Raw genomic sequence first — 19,662 nt, forward strand, 5'->3', positions numbered from 1 at the left:
TACGAAAAACAGCTCTTTATGAATGTGTGTAACATGGCATCTTTCCTAAACTCTGATCTGTTTCACTTTACAAACTGTCGGAAGAGTCCACTGTCACCCTAACTCACAGGTCTGAAAATGCATTTCTTGTTATCCCCCCGTGCACACACACACACATGCCCCTTTCACTCCCAGTACAAGGTTCCCCTCTCCTCCTTTCAGTTTCTATCAGTGGTGTCGCCATTCAAACCCAGATGACTGAAATTTAACGTTTTCTTCGGATCTGGCTAGCAAGACAGAATAGAGTCAGTCATTTCCTAAGCAGCATTAATGCTTTCTTTGAAGTTTCTCCTGTTTGCTTGACATTCTCTCTGTTCTCATCACTGTCACCATAATATATACCGACCCTGTCGGCTCATGCCTGTACTGGTGGACTGGCCTGTCTGTCCAACACACCCTCACTATGAGATTAATCTTACAAAATACCACCCTATCATGTCCCTATTCAGTAAACCTCATGACTTGCCAATGGTCCCATGTATTCTGGATTCATCCTCCCCACCTTATTTCCCTTTATTCTCTGACAAGGAGACCTCTGCCCTGTCCTCTTGGTTCCTCTATTCCTTGCAACAAAGCGTTCTGTTGCCTTTCTCCAAGTCCGTCTTTGCTCAGACTGTTTTCTTACCTGGAATGTCTTTTTCTCTGCTTTTGCCCTGACTGACTAAATTTTTTCCTGCCTTCAAGGACCAGCTCCACTCCTGCCTCTTCTGCAAAGGCCTTCATAAGGCTGCAACCTCATCAGTCTTTTCTCAACTTAGGGTCCAAACCATTCATTTGATTACTTAAGCAATAAATTGCCTTACATTGCTGTTTACATGTATATGTGTTTGTGTGTCTTCTCAAGGATTTTTTCCCCTGGGGATTTTTCCAGCTTCAGAAGGAGCAGAAGCTTAAAGGACCTGGAAACAGACACATGATCTGTAGATCACAGGAAAAGTAGAGATGTATTTGTTATCTTGTCATTTCTTTTAGATTGGAAACCAGCTAGTACCTCCAACAAAAGAATAATAAGTAAATTCATGAAATTTGAGTTTTGGTTATAATTATCAAGAATAATCATTTGTCTAGCTGATAGTATGAAAGAAGGAGACCAGAACTTCCTAGGTACCAGAAAATGAATGTGTTAAGTTCCACACTGAGAACTTGAGTCCCTGTTGTGCAGATCACAGAATGTGAACTTAAAGTATCTTTGTTACAGTTCAAAAACTTTGTTATTTTCTTGCAGATATTTAAAATTTTAGGAAAGTTAGAGCTTCCCTTTCTGAGAGGGGAAGAAAAGGGCTAATCGTACTGTCTGACTTTTATGAGAAATAAAAATTTTAAAAAGAATTTTGGTAATAGAGAAATTATGCTTCTTAGCTAATGTAATAACTCTTTGGGTATTATTAAATAATTCATATATGTTTATCTTAGGGTATATGTTGGAACCAGACCCTGACAAAAGGCCAGATATTTACCAGGTCTCCTACTTCTCATTTAAACTACTCAAGAAAGAATGCCCAATTCCAAATGTACAGGTATGTGAAAGGTACTTTTTAGGGGAAGTAAACATGATTGAATTGTCATTTAGCATTCCTGGGGTATTACTCAGCTGTTTAAATGAATAAGGCGTCCCTTGCTTTATCTAATAGGGGGCATTCAAACAAGGCAACTATGAAGGAGTTGCTATAAAGGGAATCCAATTTTTCCATAGAATTTAATTATAAAACTGAGGCAATTTTACACACACACACACACACACACACACACCCTGGGGATTGAGTTGAACGCTTTGGGTAAAGATTGACCAACTTTACCTTGTCAGCTGTCCTAGTTCCCTGAGAGCCAACGTGCCTGTTGTATTTACCGAGAGGAGGTTGGGCAGGCCGTTTCCCTAAGGCAAGGCCCTGGACTTGCCACTGTGCCTAGGGGAACATAAGCCCCTTGTCCCTTTCCTCCTTTGCTGTAGCAGACCTTTCTTGATTTTGCTTCTGTTGCTGGCCAGTCTGGAACTCACACTCCTTTTTTTCTACCCTCCCCACATATGTCAGGCCATCAGAATGTTTTCTACACAGTCATCCTAAACTCTACAGACAGTTTTCAGAGTACAGTGCTTGCAAACACCCTTCTTGTAGTCTTGGCATATTTCTCATGTCATAGTATGATTCAACTTTCTTGAATATTTTACTAATGGATGCTGGAGTAAAAAATTTCTAATTGCAAATTGTCTTATAGTTTCTCCAGTAATGAACTTCTGATGTCACTACTGGAGCTTGAGGGTGCTGATAAGTAACACTTCTCTTTCACTCCCACATTTGGAATCAGATGTGGGAATCGTTCAGATGGAGCTCGGCATATTGGCTTTATTACTAAGAAGACTGAGTCAGGGAATGTGGCTTGACCAGTCAGGCTCCCTAACATTAGCTCCACATGACTGAGCAGCGAACGCCTGGTTCCTGAGGGACAGGCTCGTCCATAGAGGAGGGGGGCCGAGGGCAAGCCAGACCAGCTCACTTTTCTCTCCCAGTCTTATCAGTCAAGTAAGTTCCCCCTTTCCCTTGGGAGAGGAATGCTTGGAGGGTGGGAGAGAAGCTAGGAGAAATTTTCTAGCCAAAATCCCCTCCCCCCCCACCTGAAAACATGAAGGAAATGGAGGTGCCTCCTAAAAGCCACTTTCATTATTAGTGTTCCATGGTTCAGGTTTCCCAGATTAAAACGAAGGATACTGTGCAGTAACCTAAGACAACGTGATCCCTTTTGCTGTCCCACTTTCCTGTTCATGAAGTTAAATAACGTGAAATAGGATTGGAAGCATTCAGGTTGGTAACTCATTTTTAAAAAGTAAGCGTCACCAGTCTCAAGCCGTTTGGCACTTGCTCAGTGGTGGCCAGCCGTTGTCTTGTGGCTCCCTAACCACAGGAGGCGCTGTTAGACGCATGGTGCAGAATCCGAGCCCGAGGAGCTCCGCCTGCCTTGTGGGTTGAGCAGTGCCTCACATGCTGGGAAGAGGGGCTGGCTCAGCAACCACACACACCGCGGCTGTGGGTTTCTCCCAGCATTCTCACTGAAGGCTAGGTGCACCCTGGCTTGGCCCACTAGGCAGCACCAACGTCTCTAAGATCTAGCTGAGAGCTTAAGTATAGCCTACAGACCTCTTTTCATTCCTTTCATAACATCACTTCTAAGCTGTGCTGTAGGAGGGGGAGGGAGCTGAGATCAAGCCCCAGTGCTCTTGCCTGGCCCAGAGGTTGAGAATGACAGGGTGGAGTGTGCTGTACTCAGGCTGCTCTGTCCCCTTCTCAGATCCTTTGCCTCCCTGACTGGGGCTGAGTCCAGTGGGATATACTTAGGTTAACTTCTTCCCTTCCCAGACCAGAGATCAGGGTCTGAAAGCCACTCCGGAAGACCCTAATGTGTATTTCCATTGGCCCAATCATGCTGGTTATTGTTTTTCAAAGAAATCTGTGGGGTGAGTTTTGGGAATTGGGTGAAGTGGGAGAAGGGAGTCAAAAGGTACAAATCTCTAGGTATAAAATAAATAAGTCATGGGGATGTAATATACAGCATGGTGACTATACTTAGTAATACTGTATTGCATATTTGAAGGTTGCTGAGAGAGTAGATCTTAAAAGTTCTCATCACAAGAAAAAGAATTCTATAACTGCGTATGGTGATAGATGTTAACTAGACTTATTGTGGTGATCATTTTGCAATATTTACAAATATCAAATCAATCATATTGTACACCTGAAACTAATATAACGTATGTCAGTTACATCTCAATTATTTAAAAAATCTCTGGTGTCCTATTAAAATTTTCTTTCAATTCTATAGAACTCTCCCATTCCTGCAAAGCTCCCTGAACCAGTGAAAGCCAGTGAGGCAGCTGCAAAAAAGACCCAGCCAAAGGCCAGGTAAGAAAGTTGCTGTAGTAGCAAGAGAGGGGACCTTATGGTTCTTGATTTTTAACGCTGCCATGGCCAGAGGCTGCACAGAACAGGAAAGGAAGCTCTGTCTCCCCCAGGCAGAAACTGTTCTTTGGGAGTGCAAGTTGGAATATAGTAAGATACAGAGATCTACATCTGAAAGAGAATCGAGAACCCCACAGCTACTCCCTTTGCTTGGGAATAGGTGCAGGGCATTCAGAGGTGCGGTGACAGCAGACCTTAAGTATTGCTAGTACAATATTGCTAAACATGTGTCCTGGCCTTTGCATAGCCTAGTCCACCACATTAATCTCCAGGAAATCTTACTTTCTATGGCTCCAGCCACATTAGGAAAGTACAGGTCAAAGCATTGAGTCCATGAACAGCAAAAGAGCCTATGGATCTTAGGTAATCACATTCTAAATAACGGAGGTTCTTCCAAGTAGCAGGTCAAGAGAGGAGTCAAGAAGCTAGGGTTTTATTTGGGGAAATGCCCCTGTGCGAGAAAATAGAGTGGGTGCCGAGGAAGCTGGGAGAGCCATCAGAAAGCATGGAAGTCTGACCCAGAGCAGGGAGGAGAAGGTTGGCTCCAAGTGACCTGGACTGCCTGCCACACAAGGTAAGGAAGGTGCATTGTCCAGGAGTCCTGTCTTTTAGGAACCGGCCTGCCTTAATATCCTTGTGGCTGGAACATTATGGCTGAGAGCAGCCTCTGGGAAGCGTGGCCTCGGGGCACACAGGGCAGTGGATTTCAGGAGCACAATAGCTGAGCCACTTGGTCTTTTACACCCTTGTAGTCGAAGGTCTGCAAGGCGCATCCTCATGGCTGCCATGTCTTCCAAATGGCAAATTCTCAGGGTAGTCCCAGAATTGTTTATACCCTACTTTTCTACCACACTCCCATGCCAAGGAAGCCTTAGTGCAAATTATATCAACAAAGCACCCTAGATGGGAATATATGAATTTTAATAGAATAGTAAAATAACTTCTGTTTTAGAAAATTCTTGAATATTTATAGAATGCCTGTTGTGTGTCTATTCCAGATGTGACTCTAAAGTAATAAGACTTTGGTTTTTAACAAACTTAGCAAACTACGTCCATGATGTTACTTTGCATTCTGTTTATATGTTAGTAAGTCTGCCATGATCACCTCTAGGCATTGCTTTTGGGGCTGATTTAATTAGCTTAATCTTTTGGGCTTATGGCCATCTTGTACTAGGCCCAGACTTGGTATGTATAGAGGCTAAGCAAAGATCCATTCCCACAAAGCACACACATTTATAAAAATTATAATACCTGCTGACGTTTGAGTGGTACTGTGTTGTGTAAAATGGAGAAAATAATACCTACATCATGAGGCAGATGAGAACATCAAACACTCCTGTGACTGTGTAACTTATATAAACTCTGTGGTGCCCATCTGTTAGTTCGTGTGGACCTCAGTAATGCTGCAAGAATATACAGACCTTACAGCCAAGAGATTTGGATCTAAGCTGTTCTGTATATAATCTGCAGTGATTTCATTTGCGTGATCACATTTGCTCCCCAGTCCTGAGAGGTGGGTTTTTCTTTCAGACTCCTTTTTTTTTTTTTCTTGGCCCCGTCACGCGTCTTGTGGGATCTTAGTTCCCCAACCAGGGATTGAACCCTCGCCCTCTGTGAAAGTGCAGAGTCCTAACCACTGGATCACCAGGAAATTGTCCTCAAACTCTATTTTTAAAGTAGCCACTATTCATTGAGGCATCACATATACCAGCTACCATACTAGGTACTTTACATAAATAAGATGACCTTTTTCCCCCCCTTAAAACAAATCTGTGAGGTTGTTGCTGTTCTCACTTCACAGATGAGGAAACAGAGACTCAGAATTGTAAGTCAGCTGCTCAGGGTAGTTAGTCAGTATGTGATTAGCAGAAGAACCAGAACTCCAGCATCCTCACTCTTTCTACTCTGCACGTTAAGTGGTTTGCCCAGGATCACACAGATAGGGCAACTTAGAGCCAGATCTGCTGGCTTCAAGATCTGTATTTTCTTACAATATACTGAGGTCCATACAAACTAACATTTTGAGCATGCTTCAGTTTATAAAATGGTTTTACAGTTATTGATACATTGATGTTCACATCTGCCTCATAAAGTAGGTATTATTGTCTCCATTTTATACATAAGGGACCCCAGGCTAAAAGAGGTTCAGTGGCATGCCTGTTATCACAGTTAGTTACTGGGGAGCTAGAGTTCAAGTACGGTTTTCTTTGACTCCAAATCCCATTGTTTCTAAAAATGTTACCCTTAGGAGACCAGTGTGGAAGTTCTTGGCGTTTGGTTTTCTACAGAAGTCTGTTTACCTCCCTCACCCTTGGCTTGATCTTTCTTACCCCTTTCTCCTCTTTCCCAGCATCTGTCCTGTTTTCCTTCCCACCTCCCTTCCCCAGGTCACAGCCTCTCCGATGTGATAGCTTTTATATTACCAGCTTTCCACCCAGCATGAGAGCAGGATGCCAGTGAAAAGCCTTAGGGTCCAGAATGGGCTTGCCTTGGAGACATGTCATGAGGAAGGACACGGGGCCAGCTGCTCTGCTTCCTATTTTGCATTTTATGGAGGCTGTGCCAGATACATTTTGGAAATATTCACGAAGCTTGTTTATTTTGGCCTTCACCTCAGCTATTACTCCCTAAAGTGTGTTTTCAAAGGATAGCCACTCTGATCTAAGTTAGCTAGTAGCCAGCTTCCTGCACTGCTCGAAATCAAGGGAAGCTACCACTTGGGCTGTAGCACCATCGCAAGGAGCAAGCAGACTACACTCTGTACTCATTTAGATTAGATTTGGCTGTGAGTTCTAGAAAGTGCAAATGACAGTGGCTTATATAAGATAGATTTTTTTTCTCTCTCAAGTAAACAACATCTGGAAGCAAGTAATCCAGGGCTGATACGGAGTTCTGTTCCACAAAGCCCTCAGGTACCCAGGCTGCTTTAAGCTCATCACTCCACCATCCCTATGGTTGTGGCCATGCCCTCATGGGCCGATATGGCAGCATCCCTCTTCCAAGCAGCAGGATCAAGGAATTGCCAAAGAAGAAGAGAGACAAAGAGCATGCACGGAGTTTCTTAAGGTTTCTAGAAACTGCTACATAACAATCTGTTTATAACCCACGTAGGCCAGAACTTAGACGCATGGCCATACCTGATTACAAGCGAGACTGGGCAATGTGATTTTTACTCTGGGTGACCCTATGTCCAGCTAAAAATTCTTATTACCATGGAAAAAAGCAAATATGTGTATTGGAGGAAATAGAGTTCCTGTCACACTCCCCAAATCCTTTATCTTGGGTTATTTACTTATTCCTTCTAGTTGCGTTATTGGATTAACTCATTTGATGCTTCTTATTATAGAGAGACCATTTTGACAGCTAGTTCGAATCAGGTTTGAGTCCCTGTACATCTGAAAACCACCTGCTTTAAACCCCTCTTTGCATTATCATCAAAGTAGATTCTAGGAAATACTAAGAAGTATTAGGCAAAATGGTCCCAAGATCAAAAAAGTTTGAGAAACGTTGCATTCTATATAATGCTGTCTTTGAGGTATTCCTTGCACGTTCACAAGTGAAAAGTTTTTCTAGAAAGGAATCTGCTATTTTGATCAGTGTGTTAAAACTTATTTGCCCACCTTTTTTTTTTCATAACATCTAGTAACACAAAACATCCTGCGGAATACCCTCTGGGAAATGTTGATTAAGTGGATATGGAAGGTTTGGATGAATGTGGAGGTGAAAGGTTATCCATCATGTACTCTGTCTGCCCCCTCTTCATTTTCTCACCCTTTAACAGGCAGGTTTTTTTTCACCTTTTCTCTTTCTAGACTGACAGATCCCATTCCCACCACAGAGACTTCAATAGCACCCCGCCAGAGGCCTAAAGCTGGACAGACTCAGCCCAACCCAGGAATCCTTCCCATCCAGCCAGCCCTGACACCTCGTAAGAGGGCCACAGTTCAGCCCCCACCTCAGGCCACAGGTCAGTAACTAGGTCGGTTTGAAACTTGGTACACCTCTTTGTCATCCTGGACTGTAGAGAAGTCTTGGAAAGCCTGGTTTTTCCTGGAATGGAATCTAGAGACATGTAAAGAGTAATGGTTTTCCTCAAGGAACTGGAGATGAGCTGCCGTTGAAGTTGTACGGGTCATGGCTGGCCAAAAGGAAGGCCTCACATTGAATTCTCCAGTGGATCTCCAAGGCCACTGAAGCCTGTTGTCTCTATTTTTTCTAGTCTTGGCCCTGATTTTATGACGTGGTCCATTCGTCCCCTGCCTCCCTCTCTATTTCATATACTTCTCTTTGCATTAAAAAAAAAAATCTTTTTGGACACAGAGGAATTATTTCTTTAATGCTCTGTCTCTTGAGGTATCTGTCACCTCTTCATGTTTTGTTTTTCCATTTCTAATGAGCGGACTGAGTTTCCTTTCGTAAAGAGGATTGATCCAAATTATCAAGTAACTGAACACAGCCATCACTCCCCCTACCAGGAAGCTGCTGTTGGTGAATTTGGTGGTCATTTACTTACAATCAGGCATCCAGACTGGGGTTGTGTAACATACATGTAAACCACCAAAGAATGCTTTGGTCCTGCAGTGTGCCACAAATGCAAAGATTGTGTTTATGTACAGTAGCATCAAAGTCCGGTTGAATATGTAGATCCTCAGGGTGCTGACTAAAGGAGTAATTGACTAAATGGGATGGTGAGCAAGGGAGGACTTTTTGAAGGAGACAAGCATTGAACACTGTTATTGGACCATGTTTTGAAAAATATGAAGCACGTAGTATGGCAAGAAGAAGGAAGGGCCTTCCAGGTGCAAGGACAGTGAGAAGCCCATGGATCTTGGGATTATCTGTCCACTGATCACCCCCTCTTTATTGCTTTGGCAAGAAAGAAAGCCGCTTTCGTTTGGAAGAGTTTTGAGCCCTTATATGGAGTTTATTCTCCTTGCAGGATCCAGCAATCAGCCTGGCCTTTTAGCCAGCGTTCCTCAACCAAAACCCCAGCCTCCACCCAGCCAACCCCTACCGCAGTCTCAGCCCAAGCAGCCCCAGGCTCCGCCCACCCCACAGCAGCCGCCTTCCACGCAGGCCCAGGGTCTGCCCACCCAGGCCCAGGCCACACCCCAGCACCAGCAGCAGCTCTTCCTTCAGCAGCAGCAGCAGCAGCAGCAGCAGCAGCAGCAGGCGGCACCGCCTCCTGCACAGCAGCCAGCGGGCACATTCTACCAGCAGCAGCAGCAGCAGGCCCAGGCTCAGCAGGTAAGGCGGTGAATGTGACCCTCGCTTGGCATATGTGAGTCATCCCTGTGAAAAGGTCCACTACGTGCAGGTGTCTTCCTTGGGAAGCCCTGGGAAGACAGAGAGCCATGACCCGGCACAGCGTTCTACTCACAGATGGCAGACACTAAACCTCACACAGTGGAGCCCTCACTGCATCACTCACAGCCCTCCCCTGCTTCTTCTCAGGCCATGGGGAATTCTGCACCTCACCAGGGAACCTCAGCAAGGAAGCTGGTTTTTAAGGACTCTTTTTTTAATTTTTATTTATTTATTTATTTATTTATAACATCTTTATTGGAGTATATTTGCTTTACAATAGTGTGTTAGTTTCTGCTGTATAACAAAGTGAATCAGTTATACATATGTCCCCATATCTCTTTCCTCTTGCATCTCCCTCCCTCCCACCCTCCCTATCCCACCCCTCTAGATGGTCACAAAGCACCGAGCTGATCTCCCCGTGCTATGCGGCTGCTTCCCACTAGCTATTTTACGTTTGGTAGTGTATATATGTCCATGCCACTCTCTCACTTCGTCCCAACTTACCCTTCCCCCTCCCCATATCCTCAAGTCCATTCTCTAGTAGGTCTGTGTCTTTATTCCCATCTTACCCCTAGGTTCTTCATGACCTTTGTTTTTTTTCTTAGATTCCATATATATGTGTTAGCATACGGTATTTGTTTTTCTCTTTCTGACTTACTTCACTCTGTATGACAGACTCTAGGTCCATCCACCTCACTACAAATATCTCAGTTTTGTTTCTTCTTATGGCTGAGTAATATTCCATCGTATATATGTGCCACATCTTTATCCATTCATCTGTCAATGGACACTTAGGTTGCTTCCATGTCCTGGCTATTGTAAATAGAGCTGCAATGAACATTTTGGTACATGACTCTTTTTTGTTTTTCTTTTTTTTTTCTGACATGACACCATCATCAAATTGAAGCAGAAAAACAATTATTTCTTATTATCATCAAATATCCAGTAGTGTTTAACTCTTTCTGGTGTGTCATAATTTAAATTGCTTTGTATATTTTTTTGCTCTGAATATATTCATTTTATAATGATCAATATATCTTTTAAGTCCCCCTTTTAGCCATAGGTGGCTTCCTCCTCTTTTTTTCCCCTTTGCCACTTTTTTTTTTCTACAGGACAAACGACTGGGTCGTTTGTCCTGTAGAATTTCCCACATTCTGGATTTGGTTGATTGCATCCCTGTGGTGTTGTTTAATATGTTCCACCACCCTCTGTGTAAATGGGTAGTTTCTTGAGGCCTCTCAGTATTTGATTCAGGTTGATAGTCCTTTGTTCTTCCAGTTGCATCACATCAGGAGACATACAATAGTCTCAACATCACAAGACATACAGTAGTCTCACCTTGTCTGTGGGGGATACATTCCAAGACCCCCAGTGGATGTCTGAAACCACAGCTAGTACCGGACCCTATATATACCATGTTTTTTCCTATACATACATACCTATGGTAAAGTTTAGTTTATAAATTAGGCACAGTAAGAGAGTAACAAGAATAGCTAATAATAAAATACATCAATTATAGCAATATACTGTAATAAAACTTATGTGAGTGTAGTGTCTCTCACAAAATATTCTTGTGATGATGTGAGATGATAAAATGCCTGCTTGATGAGATGAAGTGAGGTGAATGTCGTGAGCATTGTGACATAGCGTTAGGCTACTATTGACCTTCTAACCATATGTCGGAAGGAGGGTCATCTGCTTCTTGGGATCCAGAACCATGGAGCCATGACAGTGTCAATGGTTGCATGTCAGGAGCAGATGGTGTCAATGGTTGGGGATCCCAGCCAGGACGAAATGGGACGGTGCAAGGTTTCGTCACACTGCTCAGAACAACATGCAGTTTAAAACTTATGAATTGCTTATTTCTGGACTTTTCCATTTAATATTTTCTTTTTTTGTTTTCTTTCCTTTTTTTTTGCGGTACACGGGCCTCTCACTGTTGTGGCCTCTTCTGTTGCGGAGCACAGGCTCCAGACATGCAGGCTCAGTGGCCATGGCTCACGGGCCCAGCCGCTCCGCGGCATGTGGGATCTTCCCAGACCGGGGCACGAACCCGCGTCCCCTGCATCGGCAGGCAGACTCTCAACCACTGCGCCACCAGAGAAGCCCCCCATTTAATATTTTCATATCACTGTTCATCACGGGTAACTGAAACTGCAGAAAGCGAAACTGTGGATAAAGTCTGCTTGTCCCCTCTCTTATTAATATTAAGATCAATCTGTGGGTTTGGCGTTGTCTGTCTGATCCAGTCACTTAATATTCCCCTTCAGTTTGTTTCCTAAGTCCATTAATTCATTAGGGGTGGCAAAGCGGTGATATTCTAGCATTCCATCTTCATTTCGGGGCTGGATTTTTCTGTAAAGAACTTGGGGTCGAACTCGCACCCCCTGCATTGGAAGCGCGGAGTCTTAACCACTAGACTACCAGGGAAGTCCCCTGTAAAGAACTTTTTCAGCAAGTATTTGATTACCCTGAGGTACTGTTTGTACAGAAAAGGCAGAAATAATGCATGACTCTTTCCCTGTGTTTACCAGTTTTCAGAATAATGAGTTTGTTCATAGTACCATCCAGAAGTGAACAATGAAGATTTTGTTTTGTTCTTAGTATCATTATGAGTTCATGCATCTTAATATATTTGATATGTTTCCACACATTGCTGTTAAAAAAATTTGTCCCAGTTGTCTCAGTTTTGGCCAGTGGAAGTCTCTTCAGATTGGCTCCTGGGTCCTTTGGCTGTGACTCCAGTAGCCTTTAATGTGTCCTTGCTATTTGGTGTAACAAGCTGTTCCAGAATCATTCAGCCCTTGACCTGGAATCAGCCATTTCTCCAAGGAGCTGTTTCCCTTTAATGGAAATGATATTTAGAGACCACAGTCTTGCTACTAGGGATACCCATTTGCTAATGGGTTGGTTATTATTTTTAGGCCTTTTCAGTGAATAGTTAGGACACACATATATATATTTTTTAATAGAATATACACCATGAATTCAAATTTATATTTCTAAAGCAGATTTGTAATTATAGGATTTTTGTTTAACTTCTTGGATTTTATATTTGTATCTTTCTCATCTGGAAATCTTGATTCCTAACAACATTAACATAATTCTTAATTGATTTATAGTTTCAAGATAACAATACCAATATGATTACTGAAAACAGTTTAAGATTTCTTTGCCATTCTTGTTTTTTGGGTTTTTTTTTTTGTTTGTTTTTTTGCGGTATGCGGGCCTCTCACTGCTGTGGCCTCTCCCATTGCGGAGCACAGGCTCCGGACGCGCAGCCTCAGCGGCCATGGCTCACGGGCCCAGCCGCTCTGCGTCATGTGGGATCTTCCCGGACTGGGGCATGAATCTGTGTCCCCTGCATCGGCAGGCGGACTCTCAACCACTGCATCACCAGGGAAGCCCTTCTTTGCCATTCTTACACCTAGAATGTTTAGCACATTATTTTCTAGGAGTTTGGCTATTAATCTGATACACAGGTTTATTTGCTTTGTTTTGCTGTTTAGTTATTGCTTTTTAAATTTCGGTTTAATTTTGTTTTGTGAAAATGTAAAACATTTACATAATTTCAAACTTAAATCTGCAAAATTCTGTTCCCTCCATCCCATATATGGAGGTATCCTTCATTCCTATTTACAACTTGAGAGTGTTCCCTTTAAAGGATATATAGCATAATTTATTCCAATCCGTCCCCTGTTGACAGACATTTCGTTGTTTCTAGCATTTTGCTATTATAAGTAGCCAGCTATTTATTGATATCTGCTTTTTTTGCTAACGCTTTAACTTTGCCCCAGTAGGCAAACAATATCCTCCCAGTTAACTTCATAACTAAGTGACAGTATTTGGGCTTTCACAGACAAGATCTTGACTTTTGTTCATCAGTAGGCCCTTTTTTCAGCTGTGTTTTTGTGCCTTACACAGAGTCCTTAGTAGTGAGGAGTAGAGAAGTATTCCTGTCTTCAGGAAGTTTATAAAAGAATATAACTTGAAACCATGCTACCAGTATAAGATAAAATATCATTAAGTGGTAGAGTATATTGAATATTTTGAATGTTTAAAGATGGGAGTATAATAAAGAGAGCTATTGGGAAATGATTTTCAGAAAGGCTTGAGAGGACTTAATAACTGAGTTAACATTTAGGTTATTCTCCTTAGTGTCATCATTGCTTCATCCTGTTCATGTAGGGAAGAATTTTAATCCTGGTTATTTCCAAATCCCTTTACGAGAGGGATAACTTCTGCGGTTAGCAGATAATTTAGTAGCTTCTGTTACGCTCCAGCATGTGGAGTCACAAGATGTACAGTCAGATGGATGCCCTCAGGCCAGGCACAGAAACCCCTCGGAAGCCAGTCTGCACTGCAGGAGGCAGGTAGTGCAGTGGCTGGAGCCTGTCAGTGTAACGTGCTGCTGTGTTTATGTCATGCCCTGAGGTTCCCCTCGTGACTTTTCAGGCCAAGGTAAAAGACGCCCTACCTGCCCTTGCCTTTGGCTTCAGCACCGGTCTTAGTTGTTACTGAGACATTCATCCTTTGTGGAATATGGTTCTGAGACAGGCTTTTATTCACCTCTTCATTCCTTGCCACTTTCTCCTGCTCAGTTTCAGGCAGTACACCCTGCAGCCCAGCAACCAGCGATCGCTCAGTTCCCCGTGGTAGCCCAAGGAAGCTCTCAACAGCAGCTGATACAGAGCTTCTACCAGCAGCAGCAGCTGGCCACAACCCTGCATCAACAACAGCTGCTGACTCAGCAGGCTGCCTTGCAGCAGAAGACCGCAGTGGTAGCCCTACAGCAGGCCCAGGCACAGCCAGCCACAGCCCCCCAGCCAGCCCCTGCCCAGGAGCCAGCGGTGAGAATCAACCAGAAGAGGAGCACGCAGTGAGGGCTAGGGAAAGGGTGGGAAAGAGGCCGCAGCAGCTGGTGTGGCACGGCTGCTCCCCGCCCTGGTGGTGAAAATATTTGATCTTTTCCCGATACATCCAGGAAAAGGATGAGGTATACTCTAGAAGCTTAAGGTTTTAGAAAAATGATTCTAGGTTGCTGATGGACAAATGAACTTGTTTACAAGACACAAATAGACTCACAGCCATAGAAAACAAACTTATGGTTACCGAAGGGGAAGGGAGCGGGGAGGCATAAATTAGGAGTATGGGATTAATAGACGATGAACTTTCTTATTTCTCACTCTAATATTAGGCTGGCAGAAAGAGCTGTTCATTGTCTCTGTCAGTGCCAGTGTCAAGCAGTCAAAGCCCTAGGTAGGGTTAGAGCTAATCCCTTTCCCGTCTTCAGGGGGCAGTTTGACCACTGTGGCCTTCCCAGTCTCGGGAGGTTCGTGTAGGCCTCCACCTGTACCCTGAGTCCTGACAGTCTTGTGTTTATTCTTTGTCTTGGACGATATTACTGGCCACCTAAATAAGTCTACTATGCAGCGCCCTTCCAGGGCCCGCTTGCTGAGACCATTTGTCGTGGCCTGATCTCCCTCTGGGCACCAGAGCATCTGACTGTTGTTTGAGCCATCTTGTCAGTTTAGAAATTCGGCATGTTCGTTTCTAGATACTGGCTGAGTATAGAATCAAGACCTCTACGTGCTTTCTGATTGACCTCTACAGGCACATCCTCAGGCACATCATACTTTGACCTTTAATGAGTGCCTTTAATGAGTACTCACAGAGTGACAGTAATAGAAAATTTTATAATGATAGAAAAAGGCATTTTACATACCCAGCTGACAGAGTATCACAGCTACTCTCTTATTCCCAGGGAAGCCCAACCACTAGAAGAACGAAGGAAAAGTAAGAAACTATCTTTCTGAGGATTGATTTCTAATAGAGTTTTGTCACTCATCTTAAACCAGAAAAGCTACATCCCTTCAAAAGGAAGCAGTGCCGTAAATAGATTGTCTTCTTTACGTCTCAGCTAAATGTGTGTTCAGTGTCTTTACACCTTCGTTTCTGAAACAGCTTGGTCTTCCTGCAGGCGTTTGGTAGACAGCTACTCTCTGTATTTTTAACAAGCGACAAAGTTCCTCTTGTTAATGGAAAAAGAGTTTTTAAAAAAATTATTGTATCATGTAGCTAGTTGAAATCTTATTTTGTCCAGTCCTCATTTAATGGAATTAGAAACTGAGGCCCAGGCTAGAAAGGGATCACCCAAGACACACAGACTGATAGCACCAGAGCTGGGGCATGAACTGAAGAATCCTGATCTGTGTTCAAGGATAATAACAATGATCGTTCAGGGTGAGGACGCGATCATCTACCACTGACTATACCCTTCTTATGGGGTCCCCCTCTGCTGACCCTGGACAAAAGTATCCACTTCCTTGGGAATGAACTGTGATCCTTCTCCATGTTCCTTGAATGAAAAAATACTTTGAGCACTTTGTTCAGGGGTAGGTGGTTGAGGGCACAGAGAAGGAACGAGAACAGAACGTGCTTCAGCCAGGAGCCAGAGAACCTCCCAGCCTTGACCCTTCCCTTTCTCCGGTGACCCTTTGTAGGACTTTGCTAGAGAAGCAAGTAATTGAATGTAAAGCATACCCTGCAACCATCTCACAACAATCTGCAAAGGGAGGATGGCCATACCCCACAGATGTTTATTGCAGTCTTAAAAATAGCCACAAGCATGGAAGCAACCTAACTCGTTCCAACAACTCACCTGTGCAGCCATTAAAAATCATGGTTACAGAGACTTCCCTGGTGGACCAGTGGTTAACAATCCGCCTTCCAATGCAGAGGACGTGGGTTCAATCCCTGGTCGGGGAACTAAGATCCCACATGCCGCAGGGCAACTAACCCTGCGTGCCACAACTACTGAGCCAGCACGCCACAACTAGAGAGCCTGCGAGCCCTGGAGCCCACACGCCATAACTAGAGAGCCTGCGTGCCGCAACTGCTGAGCCCATGCACCCTGAAGCCCATGCGCCACAACTAGAGAGAAGCCTGCACACTACAACTAGAGAGAAATCTGCACGGCGCAACGAAGAGCCCGTGCACCACAATGAAAAATCCCACATGCCGCAACTAAGACCTGACACAGCCAAAAATAAATAAATATTAAAAGAAAACAAAAACAATCAACTATATTTCAATAAAAATAAATTAATTTTTAAAAATCATGGTCATAAAAGTCTGTACAATAGTATGGAAACTCTCATGAGGTAGTGTTAGAGGAGAGATGAGATTATGGGACGAGTATGTACTTGAAATAGACTTAAATATAAGATACCAGAAAGATAAGAACAGTTGTATTAGAGTAGTGGAATGGAAGTCCGGGTGGTTTTTCTCCCCTAGTCTATATCCTTACATTTCTTGATGTTATTATACTCCTTTTATAGTTATATATTTTGTTTTTTAAAAAATCTTTGGCAAGATAGGCATTTGAGTCTACCTTGCTTCTTCTCCCCCTGTGGTCTGTTTCTCCCTCCTCCCCCTTCCCAATCCCATTTTTGGATGAGGAGGCATCATGGTGCAGAAAAGGGTCCTGGGCGATAGTCAAGAGACATGGATTCTGCCCTCAATTGACCGTGTGACCTTGAGTGAGCACTTAGCCTTAGGGGGCCTTGGTCTGGTCTCTTCTAAAATGAGGGAGTTGGAATCCATGTTCTCTAAGGTCTTTTTTGACTCTTCATTCTGAGTTTCTGATTGGAAATAAAACTGCTTGACAGGGTTGTTGTGGGGAGTGGCTGAATGGGTGGCAGCCAGTTTGAATTGGTAGCTGTGATAAAACAAGGTGTCCTCATGATGGAAGCATCTGTTCTTCGGTGTGCTGCATACAGAGAATAGGCAGAAGGAAGGGAAAATGTTCTCCAGGTAGTCTGGACTCTTCAAAATAAAGGGCCTCAACAGTTAAGTACCCTTTTCAGTGTAGTGAATGTCTTAAAGTGCAAGAAATAAGCAAATCTAGTTCTGTCCTTAAATCCCTTCTCGCCCCTATGGGTACTGGCTTTAGGCTGGCTGTTGCAGATGCACTTCTGGACCCCTGAGGAAGTTGTGGAGCTGGAACTCTGGTCTTCTTCCCAGAGCACTTTGCTTCTCACTCAGAGATGCAGTCAGCTGCTTTACCCTTTGACTTTAATTTGATTGGAATTAGAACCTTATATTGTATCATTCATTCGATTGGTGAGTGGTTGTGTACTCTCACATGTACGTAGCCTGCCTCAATAAAATTAAAGTCTGAGTCAATATAGGTACAGAAGCTCCCAGGCTGTCAGCATCCTGACCCAAGTAGCTGGACACTCTAGTTTCCTAAATCTCTTCATCTTTGAAGACACAGAATGTGAGAACCAATTTGCAGCGTGGAGGGGCAGCTCCAATCTGAGATGAAGGACTGGAGGGAAGGGATAGTTCAATACCTGAGGCATTTAATATTCTGAGTTCCTTTATTTCTGGATTGACAGTTAAGAAAAGGGTTAGGTGGCCTTCTTAATATTAATTTTTCTTCATTTTCTTGACATAGAACTTTGTAGATCAAGACTTATGCTTAAAGACTCGCTATGTGGCCACAAGGATGTTCCCACCAGTTTGTTTTTCTGTGGTGACAGTGTGTCCTGCCTTCCTTCTGGAAAAGACCTGTATGTCAAGAGACCTCCTCGTATTATTAGATCAGTCATCATCAAGGGCTTTTACATTTTTTCTTCTCTTTACTGTATTCTCTACATGGTTCTCCAGTGCCATTTCCAAACTGAAGATGGGAACAGGATCATCCCACTGCTCCAATGCTGCATATTTTCTCAGGGGTTGCCACAGAAACAGAATCCTGTAAGACCCATCCTATCAATGAACTAGAGTGTTAACAACAAAAGCAAAAAAGTGCTGCCATTTATTAATCACAGTGAGATTCTGTCTCATTTAACTAGTAGTCTGAGCTCTGTCAGAAAGGGATCTCTTAGCAGAAATCACTCAGCTCAAATGTGTTTTAGCTAGAGGTGTGCCTTCATGGGCTTGTAACTGTGCCAGTAGAATGCTTAAAGGCTGCCCTGTGGAGGCATTCTGAATGAGTTCCTAAAGCAGAAAGTGGTCCTTTAGGAAACTCTCTAGGTCTTTAAAGCTAGGAATAGCTTCTGCAGTCTTTGATCTGGGTCGAGTTACATATGGTTACCCTGTATATTATTGCCGATGAAGATTGAAATTTATAGATAAGCACCAGGTAAGTATCATGCTGGTATCAGTCTCAAGGCTGCAGCTCAGATCGTCAAAGCCTTGTTTTTTTCTTTCTGGGTGTTCTTGATAAACTGAGCCATTTGAGCCATATGTTAGCTCTCACATGGCATTTTTGTTATGCTCGTCTGCTTATTTGTTTTTCCTTTCCCTTTTTTTTTTTTTTAACGCTTTTGTCTCTCTTCCTAGCAGATTCAAGCCCCCATAAGACAACAGCCAAAGGTTCAGACAACCCCACCTCCTACCATCCAGGGGCAGAAACTCGGATCTCTCACTCCTCCATCGTCCCCCAAGGCCCAGCGTGCTGGGCACAGGCGGATTCTCAGCGACGTGACCCACAGCGCAGTCTTTGGGGTCCCTGCCAGCAAATCAACCCAGCTGCTCCAAGCAGCTGCAGCTGAGGCCAGTCTCAATAAGTCCAAGTATGTACTGCTTTTGTGGGCAAGGGCTGCTGGGGAACATTGCTGTGTGATTTTTGCATGTGTATGTAGTTGTGTGTAGATGTATATGTAGGGGTGAGTGTCTGTGTTTATTGAGAACTGAATTTTCCTGTAGATCAGACTGATCTTAAGAAATAATTTCCTACTTGCCTCACAGTTTCCAGTCTGTCTTCCATCCCATACTGTATCATGTGTTTTCTAAATTCTTGATCTGATCAAATCTCTCCATGCTGATAACATTTCATTGGCTCCCCATTGCCTGTAGAATAATATCTGAACCGACTGGTTAACAGACCAAGGACTATTATATCACATTGGTGGAACTGCCACTCTCCTCCTGGTCCACTTAGGAAATGCTTATTTATTCATCAAGATCCATGTTGGAGGTTATATTTTCTTTGACCCTTCCTCTGGTATCATATATAATTTTGTCTGAACCCTTTTTTGAGCATGTATCACACTCTATTATCATTATTTATTTGTATGGTTAGCAGACCTAGCCTGCAAGTTCATCCACAGCAAGCACCGTGGCTTAATCAACCTTTGTAAATCCGGTGACAGGCTCTGTGCCTGACATCAAGTAGATTGCAGTGAGTGTTTGTTGCGTAAATGCAGTGTCAGGCTCTCAGCTTTCTTGGAACCATATACGGAAGTTAAAAATCTTTAAATTGAGTCATTAGGTAAATGCAAAGGGCATCAAGAGGGACTTTAGAAGAAAATCAGGTGATGATACCCAGGGGCTCAAGATGGTGGTAAATGTCTTT

The 19,662-nt window shown here is 43.4% G+C and overlaps 1 protein-coding gene across 11 annotated transcripts in view; it reads left to right on the plus strand.

Moving 5' to 3' along the window:
- AAK1 (AP2 associated kinase 1) overlaps window positions 1-19,662 on the plus strand; it is a 167,855-nt gene that overhangs the window by 103,015 nt on the left and 45,178 nt on the right. For 6 of the 11 annotated variants that reach the window (XR_009566223.1, XM_030877454.2, XM_060309540.1 and 3 more), the window contains exons 9-14: window positions 1,453-1,556; window positions 3,853-3,932; window positions 7,802-7,956; window positions 8,929-9,236; window positions 13,898-14,146; window positions 18,648-18,880. Coding sequence is in view for 10 of the 11 variants with exons in the window: in XM_030877454.2 (XP_030733314.2) it covers window positions 1,453-1,556; window positions 3,853-3,932; window positions 7,802-7,956; window positions 8,929-9,236; window positions 13,898-14,146; window positions 18,648-18,880 (1,129 nt within the window). In the remaining variant the exon portion in view is untranslated. The remainder of the gene's footprint in view (window positions 1-1,452; window positions 1,557-3,852; window positions 3,933-7,801; window positions 7,957-8,928; window positions 9,237-13,897; window positions 14,147-18,647; window positions 18,881-19,662) is intronic. The other 5 variants (XM_060309532.1, XM_060309537.1, XM_060309533.1 and 2 more) reach the window with 3 other exon arrangements.

This window comes from Globicephala melas, chromosome 12 (genome assembly GCF_963455315.2).
Source record: "Globicephala melas chromosome 12, mGloMel1.2, whole genome shotgun sequence".
NCBI classification, from domain to species: Eukaryota; Metazoa; Chordata; class Mammalia; order Artiodactyla; family Delphinidae; genus Globicephala; species Globicephala melas.